Genomic DNA, 20,239 nt, shown 5'->3' on the forward strand with positions numbered 1-20,239 from the left:
GTTCATGTTGCTAGCTCCTCCAATAAATTAGATGTCACATCTGGTTACAGCGTGTGACATACTATGTTTACAGCATTATTTACTGAGAGTTTCATACTTCAAAATGGCTGTTTCCATAGATGAATATTTTTCCAGCGGTGTTTTAAAACATTGATTTTTTAAAAAAAGATTGAGATCTCATTAAAAACAAAAACATCAATCTACAAATCTAACAAGTATGTTAATCTAAATGCGTATACTTAAAATGTCATGCTGAATAATAAGAGATCTAAATGGAATGTTAAACTAGACTGCTACTTAGGTATGCTGTGGAGCTACATGCCTTGCCTTTGAGATAAGGGTCTTATAAATACAGCACTGGTAGAGGCCTGCAGCCAAAGATTTGGCTAGTTGTTTCAAATCGTCACATGGCTGGTTATTATAAATCAGTATGTGAATGTCGGCCTTCATTAGCTTCTAGCTGTTTGTGTTTCTCTTCTCTTCTCATTCATCTGCTGTTTTCCTTCCTTCCTCTGACCGTCTCTTCTTTAATTGCGAAGGGTTGTTAATCTATGATAGAAAAATAAAAGTCCAGTGGCACCTTAAAGACTAATAACATTTATTCAATTTTTTTTGTGAGTCACAGCCCACCATCTGAAGGAAGGTTCATCTGATAGATATGAGGAAAGTTGGGAGAAGAGCAAGAGTAAAGTTTGGGTAAATTACACCAGCTAGACTGTTACCCAGGGCAAATAGCTATATGACAGACCCAAAGGAGGAAACAACAGAACATCAGTGGTCACCTACAGTGAACTAAAGTTGCCCCTAGATATGGATGTTTTTCTTCACAGACTTTTGGTGGCTGATTTTCCTTCACTTACCGGCAGCCCCTGCAGACTTGGAACAGCTTCTCACTAACAACCATGAACCACCTAACAGAGACACAAGCCCAGGAATCAATCCTTGCAACAGACCCAGATGCCTACTTTGTCCCCATATACCCTCTGGCCCGACGGGACCTAATAATAACAGCTATACCATCCAGGGCTGGGATGACACTACATGTCATCCTAGCTTAAACAGTGACTTGGCTTTTGTCAGGCACTACCGTCTCTAATAGCTGTACAGGGCCCATTTTTAGTAGCTTTAATTGGCTATTCTTAACATGTTTTATCATACTATATCCTTGTACCAATATTAATTTCCCCATAAATGATTCAAAACCCTGGTTTCCCTCACCATCCAGTATGTGTAACTGCTGGTATTTTGATGCATGATGAGACTCATGCCTAACCTTGCTACATCAACTCCTCCTTTTCCGCCTTATATTGAGATTTACACTCAAAAACTCATTGTGTGATTCACACCAAGTCTTGACTCCTCCCTACTTGATCTCTCAGCACAATTTTCCTTCACATACGTACTAGATTAAGTGGGCTGTGACTCATGCAAGCTCATATTAAAATAAATGTTGTTTAAATGTTTAAGGTGCCATTGAACTTCTGTTTTACTTCTCTCTGTTATGTAGAAAATCTATCTGGCCTATGACCTGCCCACTTGCTTTCTTAGAAATGCTGCCTTCACATGCCTCTGCTACCTTTCCCCTAGGTCTTAGTTTTTCCAAGCCCGACTTGTCTATACGTTTTTTGTTTGCTCTGCCCCTTCCTTGTATTAGGATAGATCAGTCAGTGACAGCCAGATAACATTACTGTTTTGAAAAGGTAAATGATTGACACCTCTGTGCTGTCTCCCTCCCTCCAGATCCTGAATGTTTGCTTATGAGTGCTTAAGATGGAGTTGTACAGTGGGGGCTACTATATAAACAACATGTACAAGTTTTAGATTTAAGCTATGAATAACCTAACAAATATTATATACATGTTTTTGAAAATTCATAACAAACTTGTCTGTGAGGCTTTGGTTGGTCATTTGCCTCATAACTATTCCAGTATAAATCCAGTATTTTTAACATCTATAACCACAGTCTTACTTAAGAAAGTACAGAACCTTGTACTTTATCGGTTTTGTGACTTCTTGTTGCCTGTTTCCTCTATCAATATTTAGATGCCAGCAGTTTATGATATTCTTCCTTTTGATAATCCGGATGGTGGAGTTTGGAAACAAGGATTTGATATCACATATGATGAACATGAATGGGATAACGAACCTCTTCAAGTTTTTATTTTACCCCACTCACATAATGATCCAGGTAAAATATAGTATCAAAGGGATTTGAAAATTTCCTGTCTGTTAGTTGTTGTTTTAGAAAAAAGGAGTCTATTGCCAGTATTAAGGTGTTGCCTATCTTCCTTCATTCCCAGTGCATTCATTCTCTGGATGCTAATCTTAAAATTTCTTATAATAAACATCTGCTTTAATAATATTTGGAAATCCATATTACTCCTTAATAAAGCTTAGCAGCTTACATGTGCCTCTACTCTGTCCACACCACTTGACTTCAGCAGTGTTACAACATCTCATGATGCTGGCATTAGGAGTGTACAATTCTGTTTCTATTTTCAGAATTTTTGTTCATATTTTCAGTATTGTGGTCTGTCATTTCTTATTTCCCATTCATTTCAATGAGAAAATACATACAGCTAAGCTGTAATTCCTTTCTTTTCCATATGCGAGGATACCTTCTGGGTTTGTACCCCTTACCCAAAAGGATCCTCTCTACCAGATTACAAACAAATGGCCCCATTTTATAGGGAATTAAATCCCTTTTTTTCCCCTTGCAGATGCAGACATTTGGCAACCACAGAAGACAGGGAGGCAAGTCACATAACTGTATAGGCACAGGAAAGGGACTATGTATTCAGAAAGGGGGCTGTGATTCTGTATAAGCCTTTTCAGGTATCTAGTCTCTTACAATCAAAATGCTTAACTGTCTGAGAGGGAAGACTGCCAAAGGAGAATATTAAGTGGACAAAAGTGCCAAGCAAAATCCCTCAGTGGGCAGTGTAAGGAAGAAATGCAATGATTCAGAGAAGGCAGACATTTGCATGTTGGAGCCATAGGGAGTGGGTCAGAGAGAGGGTTTAGAGGGTTGCAGTTGGCATCCCAGAAAAGCAGATAGGATTACAGAAGAGAGAGAGGGGGAGGTACTTGATAGCCAAGGAGTGCAGACAAAATGGCAGCATCACCCCTTCTTTGTCTTTAAGCACAACTCCCTTTAACTTGCTCATTTGTATCTTTCATGGTTCAGACAGTGAGTGTTAAGTGTTTGTAGGAAAACAAAAATTGGGATAACACTTCATAAGTATTAATGTATATACATTACAATGAGTGTTACACAGAGTTTGTTTCTGTTTGTGCACATTAACTGATGGTTAATAACTCTCATAGTCCCTCCCCCCACAGTATCACACAAGGCAGTAGCACTAGGATGCATTGGACCAGAACCAGAACATCCGCCCTGAGCCTGCTGATGTGGGGAGGGTGGAATATAAATTTAATATAAAGAAAATAAAGAAAAACATATGTGATGTTCACAGATCTCCTTCAGTCCATAAAAAGTAAATTGAGTATGCATCCATGATGTGGATTGGGTCCGTGCAGGAAGAAAGAAGATATTTACAGCTTCAGCCCTGCTCACTTCTGCTAACCCAAACCGGACTCCCAGTTTCCAAAGTACTGTTAACAGTTCTAAAAAGAAAAGATATGCCCCTTTACAACCTGTCTTTTTTCTTTTAAAATACCAGCCATAAAGGGGGGAGGGGGAGTGAGGCTTGAAGAGTTAAATCTCCTTTTCTCTTTCTCCATGGTCTCAAATCTAAACCACATCTGCATGTGCAATTTACCATTAGACTAACGGAAGTGCATGAAGTTTGTCATGTCTATTTTGGCAGAGTACAGATTTAGCACACATGATTTATCCTAAAGGAGGGAATACTAGATGCTCATACTAGTGAAATAGCAACACTGCTTCATACACTATGATGAACAGAAAATTGATCACCCTGTCCGTTGCACAGTTACAGTACAGTTTGCAAAGTAGCAGAAAGAACCTGTAAACACAGTCTTTGCAAGTACCACTACAAGAAGTAAAATAACTGAGGGAACCTGTCTATGCCACTGTAACAATAAAAAGAAATGCGACTTTTTCCCCACTTTTTTCAGTTGTCAAAAATGAATGCATGCCCCTAGTTAGTATTAACACTACAAACTTGTTTTTGGAAATGTTAAAAAGCATCAAGATGCAAGTATGTTTAAAAACCTTTCAGGGTGGATCTAGAGGTTCCGTTCTGCTAATAATGGAGCCTTCCTTTGGGACAAGGAGCCCTTCTCTGGTGGAAGACATATATTCACAAGGGGAATGCTGCTTAATTAGAGCAATGGGATTTTTAGATCCCAGTCAGGTCTACCAACTGGTCCCCATAGAATGTCAGTCATTTAATTGACTATGATAACTGCTTCTGGGATTTTTTTAAAAAAAAAGCTATGTAGTGATTTGTTCTTATCTTTAACATAGGTTGGCTGAAGACATTTGATGACTATTTCAGAGATCAGACACAGCATATTCTCAATAACATGGTTATAAAGCTGCAAGAAGACAAAGGGAGGAAATTTATGTGGTCTGAAATCTCGTATTTTTCAAAGTGGTGGGATGGAATAGATAGCCAAAAGAAGGATGCTGTGAAAAGGTCTGAATATTTTACTCTATTGCATGTATGTACTACAGTTTAGTTCAAATCAATATTACAGTTGACTGTGGCTGTGTGCAGTATTTGTAGAAGTGATGTGTTGCTGAATTTGGACTTTATTTCTTGTATAATTTAGCAACATGCCTTTTAATGTTAAAATAAAATTCAAAATGGTATAAGTGTGAACAACTAACAGAAGAAATGTGAAGTGCGTACAAGGGCCATTCTCATATTTAAAAAAATACCATTGGTTACTATTTTTAAAAAAACAACAACAAAATTTGGCAACAAGGTGGACATTTGGCTGTCTTTTAAGTTTAAGCTCTGTCACTGTTCACATACTCCAAAGAGTTGTTAAATTAGATGGCTTTCTCCTTACTGTGGGGATTGTACTATGACTGCTAAATGTAGATTTCTTTGCTATCAGTGTTCTTCGTGCAGCCACATGGGATGCAGATTAAGGGAGCAGAAAAGTAAAGAAATCTCCTCAAGCAAATTGCTATCAAGATCTGAAGCCATTTCTGAGATTTCAAATATAGTCTGTGTACTTCTTATGTTAACAAACATACTGACACTTGAGGTCAATCTGGGTTTTAGGTCCGACTGTACCATCTTTTAATAATTTCAGCTTTATTTATACATCTACTGGTTCTTAAAGACTGGGTAGAATTTCATTATTTTTCATTGTATGTGGTGGTGGTAACTTGTACCTTGTGACAATTCTGAATATAAAATACTTTATTTTTAGCCTCCCTGAGTACTTAAAACCATAAATTCCTTTACAGCAGTACTTCATGTTTTTACCACTAATTTATATAGCTTTAGTGTATTGCCATTTCTGAAATGAGATAGCAATTACTTTTTTAGACATTTGTTGTAAGCTGTTGATAAAAGACCTTCCAAATAAAGCACATAAAATACTTGTCACTCACTGAGGGCCAGGTCAGAAAGGATTTATTCACTAGATGTGCAAGGCAAGTTGAATAGTTTGTGAGGCTAATTGACAGCAGAACTAAGTCACAGAATTAGAAAGTATAAATAGGCTGGCAAGTGAAAATGAAATTACTATGTAAAATCTTTTGCTATGTACCTGCACAAAGAGAAACAAATTAAATTTGTATAGCTTGGCTGACATAAAGCATGTAGATCAACAGTTAATTCCATTTTTCCCTTTGCCCTTTGAAAGTGAGGTTGTTTTTACTAGACAAAGGTTGCTTGTCTAGTATCAGTATCATAATTCATTAATAGTGTTGCTGTGGTACATAATTATGCAAAAGTAAGCTTCTGGCTTAATACATAACCAGCCTGATTGCACCCTCTTATGTTGAGATCCATAGGCAGTGCATTTTAAACCTCTGAAATCTTTCTGATGTGCTTAAAAATTTGGCAGCAGAGTATGTATTTCTAATGAGATCCATTCATAACGCTCAATTATTTTTTTGTAGAGAGTGATACATTACACTACAAGCAAATGCATAATAATTATTTTTCTGGCTAAGGCTGGTCTGCCAGCATCTGTATTTTTTCCAGCAGTGGTCAATCAGAAGCAGGATAAAATGATGATAGTCTCTGTTGATTGGCCTAATTACTTAAAGCTGAATGGGTTCTGTGTGCATGTGCATTCAGCTGTCACAGGTAGAAGTGTCTGTATGAATTTGTTCAATTCTGACTTTAAAAAAAACCCCTAGGATCTGAAACACACCTTATTCTTGTCAGGTGCATCTGACAGGTGCATCCTACTTGTTTTGCAATCATTTGAAAGAGAGCAGACGTCCTTCCTTATGTGAGCAGAAAAGAAAGGACAGGCTTGTAGAGACTAATATACGTGTTGGCTTTGCCCTGGGATGAGAAGGGGAAGCCATCTCTGAAGACTCGTCTTCTGGGATGTGGTGGAAATGCAAAAGTGGTAGCACACATCCTCAGCAGCAACTCTGTACTGAGCAAAATGTCCAACAGTATGCCAGGCCTTTCCCACGGAGGACTCAGGAGAATGTCTTTTATCTTACTGAATTTTGAAGAAGACAGGCAGAGTCCTCTGTGTGTAGTAGAGATTGGGAGAGATGAGAGGTGTGTCTAGTGTCACTTTGGAGTGGCATGCATGTCTCATGAAGCTTCTTAATGTTTTAAAACTTAGTACAAAATGAAGGCGTCTCCCCCCCTCCCCCCGAGTAGAGGTGGGCATGAATCACATTACGAAGCAAAAAACCTCACGAACCAGGGCAATTCGTGGTTTGTGAAAACGCGGTTGGTGGGACTGCATTTTCCACGAACTCCACAACTTTTTCTACCCGGTTCGTGTGAGTCATCAGTGGTTTGTAAAGCCAGACAAGCTGGCACTGCTGGTCGTGTGTGAAACTGACAGCTCCGTTTTCCTGCCACTCAGGCAGCAGGAGAAGGGAGCTGTCAGTTTCACAGACCCTGTGCTGGGTTCAACCAGTGGGCTGAAGCCAGTGTGGGGGTGAGTGAAGCTGACAGCTCCCATTCTCCTCCTGTCCTGAGCAGAAGGAGAACGGGGGCTATCAGTTTGACAGACTGGGATCTCTCCCTTTCTCCCCCTTTCCAGCTGGCTGGAGGAAGGGGGAGGCGAGTTTGAAGGGAAGAAGGTTCCCCATGCTGCTTACAGCGTGGGGAACCTCCTTCCCTTCAAACTTGCCCCCTTTCCAGCTGGCTGGAGGAAGGGGGGAGTTTAAAGGGAAGAAAGTTTTCTGTGCTGCTTGCAAGTGGTGTGGGGAACCTCCTTCCCTTCAAATTCTCCCCCTTTCCAGATGCCCTGGGCTGCAGAACAGGGGCTGTCAGTTTGACAGACCCTGCGTCGGCTTCAGCCCATGGGCGGGGTGAGTGAAGCTGTCAGCCCCTGCTGAAGCTGGCGTGGGGTCTGTCAAACTGACAGCCCCCTTTCTCCTTCCGCCCTGGGTGGTAGGAGAACGGGGGCTGACAGCTTCACTCACCCCGTGCTGGCTTCAGCCCATGGGCTGAACCCGGCGTGGGGTAAGTGAAGATAACAGCCCTATTCTCCTGCTGACAGGGCTGTCAGCTTCACACACTCTGCACTTGCTTCAGCTGATGGGCTGAAGCCAGCTTGGGGTTTGTGATAGTGACAGCCCCATTCTCCTGCTGCCACTAGCAGAAGGGGGGCTGTCTGTTTCAAACGCCCAGTGCCGGCTTCAGCAGCTGGCACCGGGTGTTTGAAATTCCATGGACCACGAACCAATCCGTGACCTGGGAAAAGGTCGTGGAAGTTCATGGTTTCTGGTTCGTGGAATGCGACGAACCACGAATCGCATGGTTCTTTTTTTCCGGTTCGTGCCCATGTCTACCTCCGAGTTCTCTTGTGTGCTCTTATTGGTGGTGGTGACCCCAGATGTCTGGATACTGAGCCAGACTAATACTTACAGGGCCCAGGTGATAGCATTTTAAGGTCCAGTTTCATTCACAGTTTATACAATTGTATATCTCTCAACAGAAATAATAATTGGTATCAGAGCACATTTTCTTTGATACTATTACAACATATAATGCCCTAATAATGATTGACGTTTAGAGCCTTTTGGCTTTGGTTATATGCATTCATTGAAGGTATCAGGGCAAAAAAGTACAATATTCATATTTTGTCTGTATTTCCACTCAAGTTATAAAATGGAATGTGTGTGTTGGAATGATTTAAGTATACTTTAATGGGTAGCTGTTATATTTTAAAGCAACAAATCCCACCTTTTGAGTGCAGTGGCTTGCTTGTCCACATTGATATTTTATTTTCATAGGAATTTTTTTTATCAAGCATCTGAGTTTCAGTTTAACCAGGTTTTCTAAAATGCTTCCAAAGGATGATGCAAGTATTTAAAATGCTTCTATTTTCATGAAGGAAGAAGCTTTATTAATGTGAATTTAGTCATTTTCAACATTTTTAAAGAATATGTGTGTTTGCAGATAGTTACATATGCAAATAAAAGTTCAGTAAATGTGTTTTTTCAGATTAATAGAAGATGGCCAGTTTGAAATAGTGACAGGAGGATGGGTCATGCCTGATGAAGCTTCTCCCCATTATTTTGCTTTGATTGACCAGATGATAGAAGGACACCAGTGGCTAGAGAAAGCACTAGGTGGGTTCATGCATGTGTTGTCCCATACATTCATTTGTACTAGCTCTGCTGTTTGATATTTTAGGCAGTAAACTGTTACCAGTTTCATTATTTTGTAATTATACACTGCATAACCACAATAGAGTTCTTGCAGGTAAGGTATAAGTCACGTGTTAATTTATGGAAACTGCTAGTTTTCTCATCAAAGCTTGTACACATTTAAGACATTTGTACCCCACCTTTCAACAAAACGAGGGCCTTAAAGGTTACAAACAGTTTTAAAATCTTTTAGACAATACATATATATATAAAGCAGCAATTAAAACAAACAGAAAGGAAGGTAGATAGGGAAACTTGAAACCAAAAACAGTTTTCACTCTCTAGAAGATAATAGACATAGAGGGGGACAAATGGAGGGCATTCAACAGTTTTGTAAGGTGAAATGACATGAGACAACTTTAAAATGAAAGCAGATGTTGTAGGGTTCAAGCCCCCTCACCTCCTACTTTGGGTGTTGAAAACAGCCATACCACTCATTTGAAATTTAAACAATTAGAAATTATGTGGAAAAAGTCTTAAGATGAATGTTATTTGAAAAAGATACTTCAATTAATGAGTTATAATTGGAAGGCATAGAGTTTTCCAGCAACAATTTCCTGGTATGTGTCCTGCATAAACTAATGGGGAGAGCTACACCTCTTTTAACATTAGAAATAATTTTATTTCTATGAACTCACATGTGCTGCATTTTTAAAGTAAAGCTAATTAAATTTCAAAAGCGATTGAAGAAACCCCACCAAATAGGAGTGGGGAATGGTCTTGGATTCTATAATTTATATATGTCAACGTATGTCAACACCTCCCCCCTCCACTGGAATAGAATGAACTAACGTGTCAGTGTTTTATTGCAAGTTATGGTGTTAAGAACGCACTGTTACTTGGCCCAAAATATGTTCCAGCAGTGTATGATATTAACCTACACCATCTCATTGTGCAGTGTATAATGTGGCATCTTTATTTAGGAAAAATGTTAAAAAGGCCTGGAGAGAACAGTTTATTCAGCCTGTTGACTCATCATCTAATTTTTTTTACCATGATTAAGGCAATTATGCTGATCCAACCCTAAGTAACTGTAAAATGTGATAGTTTCCACTATTACCTTTAGCACTTACCAGAGGATTAGCACCTACGCCCTTCAGATGTAGCTGTTGGTGTAGCAGCTCCAGCCGCTCACTATGCCATCCACCAGTACAAGAATCTATACTATGTGATGTCAACTATGTAATCGCTATACTGCTGTACTGTGGAAATGTGTTATTTTAAACACATTTATTCTTTTTATCAGGAGTAAAACCAAAATCTGGCTGGGCAATTGATCCATTTGGACATTCACCAACCATGGCTTACCTTCTGAAACGTGCTGGCTTTTCTAATATGCTTATACAGAGAGTTCATTATTCTGTTAAAAAGTATTTCGCAACCCAGAAGACGCTAGAATTTTTTTGGAGACAAAATTGGGGTATGTAATTTGTTTTTTGCCTGACCTTGTATGTCAACTTTATGTCATGGTCATGACCTTACGTTAATCACTACTACTGTTTTTGCATCCTTGCTGTGAGAAAAAGGAAAGACTCACAGCTTCTGCTGAAGAAGCTTTATAGTGAAACACAGGGAATTTTTACTTGGATAATAAATACTCTTCTTCATTTTCATCACTGGCTTTTTGCCTATTTTCATTCTTCTTATATTAATCTAGCCAAAATGGAAGTGCCATGATTAGAAGTACATGTACAACCTGTTCATCTTCGTTCTTCTGTGCCTCCACACATGGGGACTGCGCAGGCGCAGGCCAGCCGCCGGAGAATTTTCTAGAGCTTCCATGGCTCCGAAGGGGCCGTTTGTCGCGCGCCTCAGCGACCGTTTTCCCGCCCAAACGGTCACGTGATCCTCCAGCGACCAACGGCCCCTTCCCTCAGTTCCCCTCTTCTTGCCGCCGCTTGGAGAGAACGTGAGCTTCGTTGCTCTGTGCTTTTTTGTGCTTCGTGCTTTATTCTGACTGATTGCTTGGCTTTTGACTTCGGACTTCGTGACCTCGGCTATTCTTCGGATCTCGTTTGGACTTTGTTGTGGACTCGGTAATTTGACTCGGACTGTTTTTGACCTTCCTTTCGCGTGCCCCTGAAGATGGCCTCAAAGGCTCTCTTCAAGCATTGCCTCCAATGCCACACTAAAATGGCCAAGACCGATGGCCATGAACTGTGCCTGTTCTGTTTGGGGGAGACCCATAATGTAACGGCCTGTAAAATTTGCCAGGGCTTCACCAACAAGGCCCGACAGGAGCGCAAGGCCCGACTTAACTCCTCCCTGTGGCAGAAGGTCATGTCCGGAGGCGCCCCGTTGCCCTCCTCCAAGGCCGGCCCTAGCCCCTCTGCCGAACGGCATTCCAGAGCTGGCTCAGTGGCCTCCGCGAGGTCGGGGTCGAAACCGCGTCCCCCGAGTGCCTCGGCGTCGAGAGCGGCCTCTCCAGCGCAGGGACCGGTGCGGCCGCCCCGTAGCGCATCTTCCACCAGGTCGGATCCGAGACCGACATCGGAACCGAGGATCCGTCTACCGAGTCCCCGATCGGAACCGACGACCGGGTCGATTCCGGTAAAACCTAAGAGATCGAGGCCGAGGTCCCCTTCGAAGGCGAGGAGCGCGTCGGTTCCGAGGTCTTCTTCGGAACCGGCGAAGAGGAAGAAGAAGACCAAACATCACCGGTCGCCGCATCCCGCTCCCCAGGAAGAGATCATCGTGCTTCCTCACACGCCTTCCCCTCATCTGGATTCCCCGGAGCCAGAGGACATCTCCGTGCCGGTGCCGGATCCGATGGCCTTCGAGACGGTGCCCGCAGAATTCTCTTCGGGACCGGAGCCGAGCCCGCGCCGTCGGATCCGAACATCGCCTGCTCTTCGGTCGCCGAGGCTGGAACCGAGCCCGTCTCCTCGTCGGAGCCGTCCGTCGCCTGCCCGTCCGTCTCCACCAGCTGCCGGTCGTGAGCGACGTCGGTCTGGGGACAGTGTCCGATCGGTCCGGTCCACTGCGTCCCGACATCGACAGGCCTCCTACCTCCCCTCGCCATACCATTGCCAGTGGGAAGGGGCACCAGCAGGTTTCTCCGTGTCGGAACCGAGGCCTTCGACATCGAGGTCGACGTGGGCTCCCCCTCCGCACCAGGTTCCGGAATCCCAGCTCGGTTCCGATGAGGAGGATGTGGAGAGCTTTGGCGGCTACCAGTCGGAGTCCTGGTCCGAACCATCGCCAGCTGAAGAGCTTGTACCATCTGCGGACTCGCCATTCGAGGACCTCCGCATCTACGCCGACCAGATGGCAAGGATGGCCAAGGCTCTCGAGATGGACATCTCCTCGGCAGTTCCCCAGACCAAGGACAAGCTCCTCAAACGCATTTACGGAGACAACCCGGCATACGTTGGCTTCCCCATGCTCGAGGGTCTTGAGGAAATCGTGGAGAAGGTGTGGCAGGTGCCCTGCGATCAACCTCCAACATCCAAGAGGATTGAGCAGCTCTACAAGATCAAGCAGGGTACCTGGCCGGCGCTGGTGAAACACCCTCCACCTTCCTCCTTGGTCACAGAGGAGTTCAACCCCAGGCGATCGGGTCACTCCTCGGTACCTGCCGATAAGGAGGGCAAGAAACTGGATGCCATGGGCAGGCGCCAGTACATTGTTTCTTCCCTAGGTCTGAGGATTGCCAACTATCAGACCATCATGGCAGGGTACCAGCTGTACCTCTGGGAGAAGTTGGCATCCTATACACGAGACCTCCCTCCTGAGCAGAAGGCTGTGGTGTCCCTGCTGCAGACAGAGGCTGTGAGGCTGTCTAAGCAGCAGATGAACGCTGGAAGCCACGCTGCTGACACTGCTGCTAGAGGGATGGCTTCGGCGGTGGTCCTCAGGCGCCACTCCTGGTTGCGGTCTACGGCCCTGTCCCAAGAGGTGCGTTCCAGAGTGGAGAGCATGCCATTTGAGGGGGATTCGCTCTTTTCCAAAGCGACCGACGAGACCCTGAAGAAAAAGAAAGAGGACCGGCAGACGGCGCGGTCTTTGGGTCTGGCTCCAGCGGACAAGCCCTCCTCCAGGTCACGGTACGCTCCCCGATCTGGCCCTTACCATTACCAGGGCAGATACCATCAACAGCGGCCGGGCTACCAGCAGTATCCTGCCTACCAACAGCGGCCTTACCCTCCCGCACAACAGCAGAGGAGGCGTCGGCCCTTCAAGCCTCGTCCGGCACAACAACCGGCCCAGCAGAAGGATCAGCAGGGCACCGGGAGGCAGTACTGACGGGTCACGCCAGCCGTATCCCCGAACTTTTCGGACAGACTTAGTCCACTCCTCTCTGAGTGGGAGTCAATAACATCTGACTCATGGGTCTTAACTATTGTTGAACTGGGATACGGGCTGGAGTTCGTTGAGCTGCCTAGATGCAGTTCACCCCTGACAGCTGTCAATAACACTATGGCCGAGCTGGATGCGGAGATCGTGTCGCTCTTGGCCAAGGGTGCCGTGGAAGAATTGCCCTATGAGGACTCTGTGAAGGGATTCTTCTCTAGGTTCTTCCTGGTCCCTAAGAAGGATGGGGGCTTACGTCCCATCTTAGATCTGAGGGGCCTTAATGCCTTCCTCAAGGTGACCAAATTCAAAATGGTAACGTTGGCGGCTGTGATCGCCTTGCTGAAACAGGGGGATTGGTTTGCGGTTCTTGACTTAAAAGACGCATACTTTCACGTGGGCATACGGAAGGAGCACAGGAAGTACCTGAGCTTTGTTTACCGGCAAAGGGTTTTCCGGTATAAGGTGCTCCCCTTTGGCCTGTCCACTGCCCCACGAGTGTTCACTAAATGTGTAGCCCCTGTGGTTTCCTTCCTACGGGAAGAAGGCTGTACCATCTTTCCGTACCTCGATGACTGGCTCATCGTGGCTGAATCAGAGTCTAGGCTGGTGCAGGACATTGGCTTGGTACTTAGCACTTGCCAACGCCTGGGGCTCCTGGTGAACTTGGAGAAATCCAAACTGGTGCCCAACTGCAAGGTGTCCTACATTGGTGCACTGTTAGACTCTGTGGAGGGTAAGGCCCTGCTCCCCTTGGAGAGGGCTCGGTCCCTAAGGGGTCTAGTGTCCATGTTTAAAAGGAACCGGTTCCAGTCTGTGCGCACTATCCAGTGCTTACTAGGGCATATGGCAGCTGCCACCTCTGTGGTGCCTTTCGCTAGGCTGCGTATGCGCCCTCTCCAGAACTGGTTTGTGCGGAGGTATGATGCTCTACTGCACCCTCCGTCCCTCAAATTCTCTATCCCGAGGGTCATCCTCTCCTCCTTGGACTGGTGGCTGTCTGATGACAACTTGTTTAGAGGGACCCCTTTCGGGTATCAACACCATGACATCACGGTTACCACTGATGCCTCTCTGTTGGGATGGGGGGCTTACTGTGGTGATGTGTCGGTGCAAGATGTCTGGTCTGACAGGGAAAAGACCCTCCATATCAATGTGCTTGAACTAAGGGCCATTCGTTTCGCACTTGTGTCTCTTACAGCACTGCTGAGAAATCGTCAGGTCTTGGTACAGACGGACAACACGACTGCCATGTACTACGTGAATCGGCAGGGGGGCACAGTGTCCATGGCCCTGTGCCGGGAAGCCACACTCACTTGGCAGTGGGCTATCAAGAACGGCGTGTCGCTCCGTGCTATACACGTGGCTGGGTCGGACAATGCCCGGGCAGATGCCCTCAGCAGGGTCCCTTTACTGGAACACGAGTGGGAACTGAACGTAGAGTGCGTTGGGCCGATCTTCCAGATGTGGGGTCATCCAGTGATAGATGTGTTCGCCACTGCGGCGACCACCAAGGCCCACACGTTCTGTTCCAGGGCAGGGAGCGACCCCCTCTCTATTGGGGATGCCTTCCAGTTTACGTGGACGCAGGGCTTGCACTACATGTTTCCTCCGTTCCCCTTGATTCCCAGGGTCTTGTGCAAGATAGAGGAGGACGGGACGGACTGCATTCTAGTGGCCCCCTTCTGGCCACGGCAGGTTTGGTTCCCGAAGCTCCTGCGGATGTCCCAACGGACGTATGTGAGTCTGCCCCCTCGGCAAGACCTTCTCCTAAACGGGAGCCTGGTCCACCACGATCCAAGGAAGCTGCATCTAATGGCTTGGCGGATCGTTCCTCCCCGATAGGCTTTACTGACGAGGTACAGAGGGTCCTCCTGAATGCTCGTCGGCCCTCCACTAGGCGCGCTTATGCGGCCAAGTGGCGCAGGTTTGAGCTCTGGGCACTTGCCAGAGGAGTGGTGCCTGACAACAGTCCCTTGGGGGTGGTGTTCGAGTATTTGTGCCACTTGCGTGGCCGGGGCTTGAAGGCTTCCTCCCTCAAGGTCCACCTGGCAGCGATATCAGCTGCTCACACCCGAGTTGAGGGTGCTACGGTGTTTTCTCACCCACAATCCCGCCAGTTCCTTAAGGGCATGTACAATCTTTACCCACCTGTGTCAGCGCCAGTGCCTCAGTGGTCGCTGTCCTTGGTGCTCTCACGTCTCATGTTGCCTCCATTTGAACCGATGGCTACATGCCCCTTGGATATGCTATCCTACAAGGTGGCATTCTTGGTGGCCGTCACATCGGCCAGAAGGGTCAGTGAGCTGTCTGCACTGCGGTCTGACCCTCCCTTTCTTGTGTTTCATCCCAACAAGGTGGTCCTGCGTCCCTGCCTTGGGTTCCTGCCCAAGGTGGTGTCCGCCTTCCACCTCTCGCAGGATATCTCACTGCCTGCTTTCTTTCCTCAACCCTCCTCTAAGGGGGAAAAGGCCCTCCATACCCTAGACTTGAAGAGGGCCCTATCCTATTACCTGGATAGGACGAAGGGATTCCGCTCCAGTCCTCACCTGTTTGTATGTTTTGGGGCCAAGGACAAGGGTAGCAGGGCTTCCTCACAGACCCTGTCTAGGTGGATTGTGACGGCCATTAGCAAGGCCTATTCCCTAGCAGGGGTGGCTTGCCCGCTGCATGTCAGAGCCCACTCCACGCGGTCCCAAGCATCCTCTTCGGCACTCCTCAGGGGGGTGCCCCTGGTTAACATTTGTAAAGCAGCCACATGGTCCTCTGCAGACACCTTTGTCAGGCATTACGCCGTTGATGTCAATGCGGAGCAGGATGTATCTGTGGCCAAGGCTGTCTTACACTCCCTCTTTTCCTGAGGGAGTTTTGGTTTGACTTCCTTGACGTACCTGTTGGGTACCCTTGAGTGGAAGTGTGTATATATGTACCTTGGGGGTGTGTATATATGTAAATATTGAGTATTTATGTGTCCTTACACAGTATTTTTACATAGATGTATATATGCATATCTATTTATTGTTGATCTTGTTTGCTTAATAAAATTGTGTTGGACTTCACCCCCGCCTTCCTTATTGTGTGAAGCTTGGTACACTCCCATGTGTGGAGGCACAGAAGAACGAAGATGAAAACAGGGTTAACATACCTGTAACTTATGTTCATCGAGTTCTTCTGTGCTGACACACAACCCTCCCTCCTACCCCGCTGTGAACTCCAATGCACAATACTGTGATGGCTGTAATGGATATTGGTGTTTTTAAGGTGTTACGGCTGAAGTGTGTTGGTCAAGCGGCGGCAAGGGAGAACTGAGGGAAGGGGCCGTTGGTCGCTGGAGGATCACGTGACCGTTTGGGCGGGAAAACGGTCGCTGAGGCGCGCGACAAACGGCCCCTTCGGAGCCATGGAAGCTCTAGAAAATTCTCCGGCGGCTGGCCTGCGCCTGCGCAGTCCCCATGTGTGTCAGCACAGAAGAACTCGATGAACATAAGTTACAGGTATGTTAACCCTGTTTTCTATATGATGTGCTATTTCTCCTGAAAATCTGGAGAGCAGACTGGGGTGAGCTCTCCTGCTTTGTTCCCCGGGCCAGTGCAAAGTGTTATTTTGAATCTATAAAGTCTAAATGGTTTAGGTGCACAGTAGCAGAAGCACTGACTGCTCTGAGATCAGACAAAGTGGCTTTACTGTGGGAACCCCTGTTGCCCTGGGTGCATTTGGTGGGGACCTCCATGAAGGCCTTCTCTGTGGCTTCCCCTCCATTATGGATCTTCCGCTTCTGGAAGCTGAGTATGGCCCTTCTTTTCCAGCAGTATTTTAGAAGGTGTTTGAAGATAAATAATTATCTCTGGCTTTAGGCGTTTTAATTTCTGTATATTTTTATGTACGCTAATTATATTTTTAACTTTATTACATTTATGTCCTGCTGTTCTACAAAGGAGTTCAGGGTAGCTAACAACATTTAAAACATGAAAATATAAAATGCAAACAATTTTTAAAACTACAAAAATAACAGTAACTGGAGCCACATAAAATCTGCAAAAGGCTTAAAGCCCGTTAATAACAGCAAAAAAATCCCATAAAACACAGCATACAGTGTTTTGGGTTTTTTTTGGTTGGACCTACTGCTAGGGTACATATACAGATAGCAATGGTAGTAGTATTCATTCTACTCTTTGAGAAAGGAACAGTAGGGTAATGAAGTGAGTGAGGTGGCAGTGAGTAATTGTTCCTTTGTAGGGAATAGACAGAGGTAGTAATAATAAAAGAATATTATAATACAAGAATTGAAGAAATAACTGTGTGTAGACTGGAGAGGGCCTGAGTTGGCTAAATACTTGAATAAGGTTTACAATAATTGGTTTTATTTCTGACAATGGAGTCTATGGTTCAGTGGGGAAAAGGTCAGGCAGAGAACAACTTTTCAAAGTGCTTTTAGCATCTTTGGAAATCTTTTTGAAAAGAGGCTAGCTTCTTAGTTAGATTAAAGGTATATGTTTGGAGGGTTTAAAAAAAAGCTATGGTGATATGCAGCTTGGATTCTTTTGAACATTTAGGTGGTTCTCTATTAATTTAGCCTTTCTGGGGCTCCTTGACATATTTAATTTGAATTCTTTGCTGTATGCTTTACTTAGTGCAACTTTATTTCTAGTTACATCTCTGGAATATTGAAATACAAGTGATCAATGAGTGTCTGTACATATACTTAGCAAATGACATTTGATTAAGTAGCTCAAGTAATGGGAGCCTCTTGATATGCAGCATACTGTGAATGGTTTTCAAGGTGGTGAAGTCTTCGCAGTCATTGCTAGTTTCTCACACAATATTGTGGTGTATACTGGGAGGCTGGACACAGCAGACATTTATAGTTGCTAAATGAGCAGGAAGAATGGTCTGTGCCAGCTTACACTTGGCTTACGGCTTCTATGTGGTTAGGCCACACCTCCTCTCGCTGCAGGCAGGGCAATGCAAATTTGTGTATGCCTCTCAGGGACAGAGCGAGAGAGGTCCTCCAGACATAAAATAGCCTAGCTCTATATAATTTTGATCTCATTTTTAAAAAAATCTAACACATGAACAGTGCTATGACAACTTAATGGATAATTTCATATGTTAACCCCCCAAATGGTAAATCCTTTCAAATACAAGGGTGGGAGATTTGGATGCCTTCACCCCACTGAAGAAAAGAAGCCTTCAGGTAAGTTCTTTCTAATGATTTAGTCTCCTTCAATGGGAGAAGGCATCTAAACTGGTTATGTAACCAAGCTTAGACGGGGTGGGAGAATGACTTTCATTACTTTTCCAACTTCTATTGGAGACTGGTCGTCCAAAGACAGCTTCTATAGAATTTTTATAACTTCTATGCCGTTTTTCAAAAAGGTTGTAAGGACAACCTTGCTGTCACCTTACTGCACTCCAAAACAAAAACCCCAATAAGAGGACCTGTCATGAAAATCTGAATGCAGCCTCTATGAAGCCTTGTACTAGTTGAAGTCAGACTTGCCAGCAAACGGGCTCTGTCTTGGCCAATCTATAATACTGCTTTTCTGTGTATTTTGACATTTTAATAATTCTAGATTCAGGATCCAGTACGGATATTCTCTGCCACATGATGCCTTTTTATAGCTATGATGTTCCTCATACTTGTGGGCCAGATCCTAAAATTTGCTGCCAGTTTGATTTTAAGCGTTTACCTGGTGGCAGAGTGAATTGCCCCTGGAGAGTTCCTCCTGAAGCCATTCATTCCGGAAACATCCAGTACAGGTAAGTGCATCATAGTATTAATTCCAAAGTCAAACTCGAGTTCTACAAACCCATGCATGTATGAGCTGGTAATAATTTAGTTAAAAATGCTTTTAGTTAAAGTTTTTAGTTAAGAATGGAAATAACTGTTAACAAACTTTCAGTTAAAGAAAAGTTTTTAGTTAAAAATGGAAACAACTGATAATGGTGCAAACAAACTTAGTATGATACTTGTCTCATTCCTTTGCCCTCCTACATGGCTTGAAAGGACAATTATTTCATCTTTGAACTTAAACAAATTGCTGGGGTGTGTGTGGTAGGTACTACCCATACCAAAAAACAGGCACCAAAAGTCTGGAGTGTTGCTTTTGACCTGCCCAGTGGCTTGCAGAAAGTCTCACACTGGGAGACTTCTCAAGAACCTGAGGCCTTTCATTTTACAGAAAGAAAGGTGCTGGCTTATGCTGTTTGGGAACAACCAGATGGCTTTTTCTGCCTTTGAGCAGTGATATAAAATGTTGTTAGGTAAAGATTAGGGTAATGTTGTTACCCCTCTCTTTTGTTGTTTTCTAAATGAACATTGAAATTGAATATGCTTTTCTCTATTAAAATGTATAACTCTTATAAATTTGAAAATACATACATATTCCAGAAAAAACAAATTTGTAACAGAACTGAAGAATTCTTAACAACTTGCATAAGTCTTGGGAGGTAGATGAGTTATAAATTTGACGTACAAAAATTTTAATAAACTTCAGCTGTATGAATCTGTCTTTGTTAAATATGCATAAAACTTGATCAGTTATTTATTGTTTCTTCATAATTCTGCAGTTAAGTAGGTATTTATGGAGACTGTCTGCTGTTGCATAAAACATTCCTAAAATGTTTGTTGTTCTTAAAACTGAACACACAAAGTATTTCTGAGACAAAGCTGGTCCTGGCAGTTCTAATGTAGAAATATGCTGCCTGCTTGTTCTTGTTAAAAAGCAGAGTATGTTACAAACTTTGTGTCATCTTGGTTTTATGGAAAACATTTAAAAATGCATATATGCAAAATTTAGAGACACAAATTGTAGATTCTGGGAGAAGTGAGGACAATGTGTGTTTTATGGCATATTGATGATATGAACAGCTTTACCTGTAGATAAATAGAAATATTAGTGGGAAGTTTCTTCCTGACTTAAAAGTCTTTGAGGCACAGACTAAGAATCTAAGTAGGTTGAAAAATTCTTAAATTGTGTATGCTCCATTTTCTTTGACACAGATTTTATAAATGCAATCAATTTATAACAAACATTTCATCTTGATGATAATACTGCAATATCTGATGTTGCTCACATTGATTAAAACACATAGTAAAGCTGATGCATGCTTTTTTTAGTGTAAATTCTGTTCATTACATTG

General features: G+C 44.1%; 1 protein-coding gene across 1 annotated transcript in view; it reads left to right on the top strand.

Moving 5' to 3' along the window:
* The window catches only part of MAN2A1 (mannosidase alpha class 2A member 1), a 101,842-nt gene that overhangs the window by 24,457 nt on the left and 57,146 nt on the right, over window positions 1-20,239 (top strand). The window contains exons 3-7 of the mRNA XM_054986190.1: window positions 2,044-2,188; window positions 4,454-4,625; window positions 8,598-8,725; window positions 10,050-10,223; window positions 18,670-18,856. Of these exons, the coding sequence (XP_054842165.1) occupies window positions 2,044-2,188; window positions 4,454-4,625; window positions 8,598-8,725; window positions 10,050-10,223; window positions 18,670-18,856 (806 nt within the window). The remainder of the gene's footprint in view (window positions 1-2,043; window positions 2,189-4,453; window positions 4,626-8,597; window positions 8,726-10,049; window positions 10,224-18,669; window positions 18,857-20,239) is intronic.

This window comes from Eublepharis macularius, chromosome 8, assembly GCF_028583425.1.
Source record: "Eublepharis macularius isolate TG4126 chromosome 8, MPM_Emac_v1.0, whole genome shotgun sequence".
NCBI classification, from domain to species: Eukaryota; Metazoa; Chordata; class Lepidosauria; order Squamata; family Eublepharidae; genus Eublepharis; species Eublepharis macularius.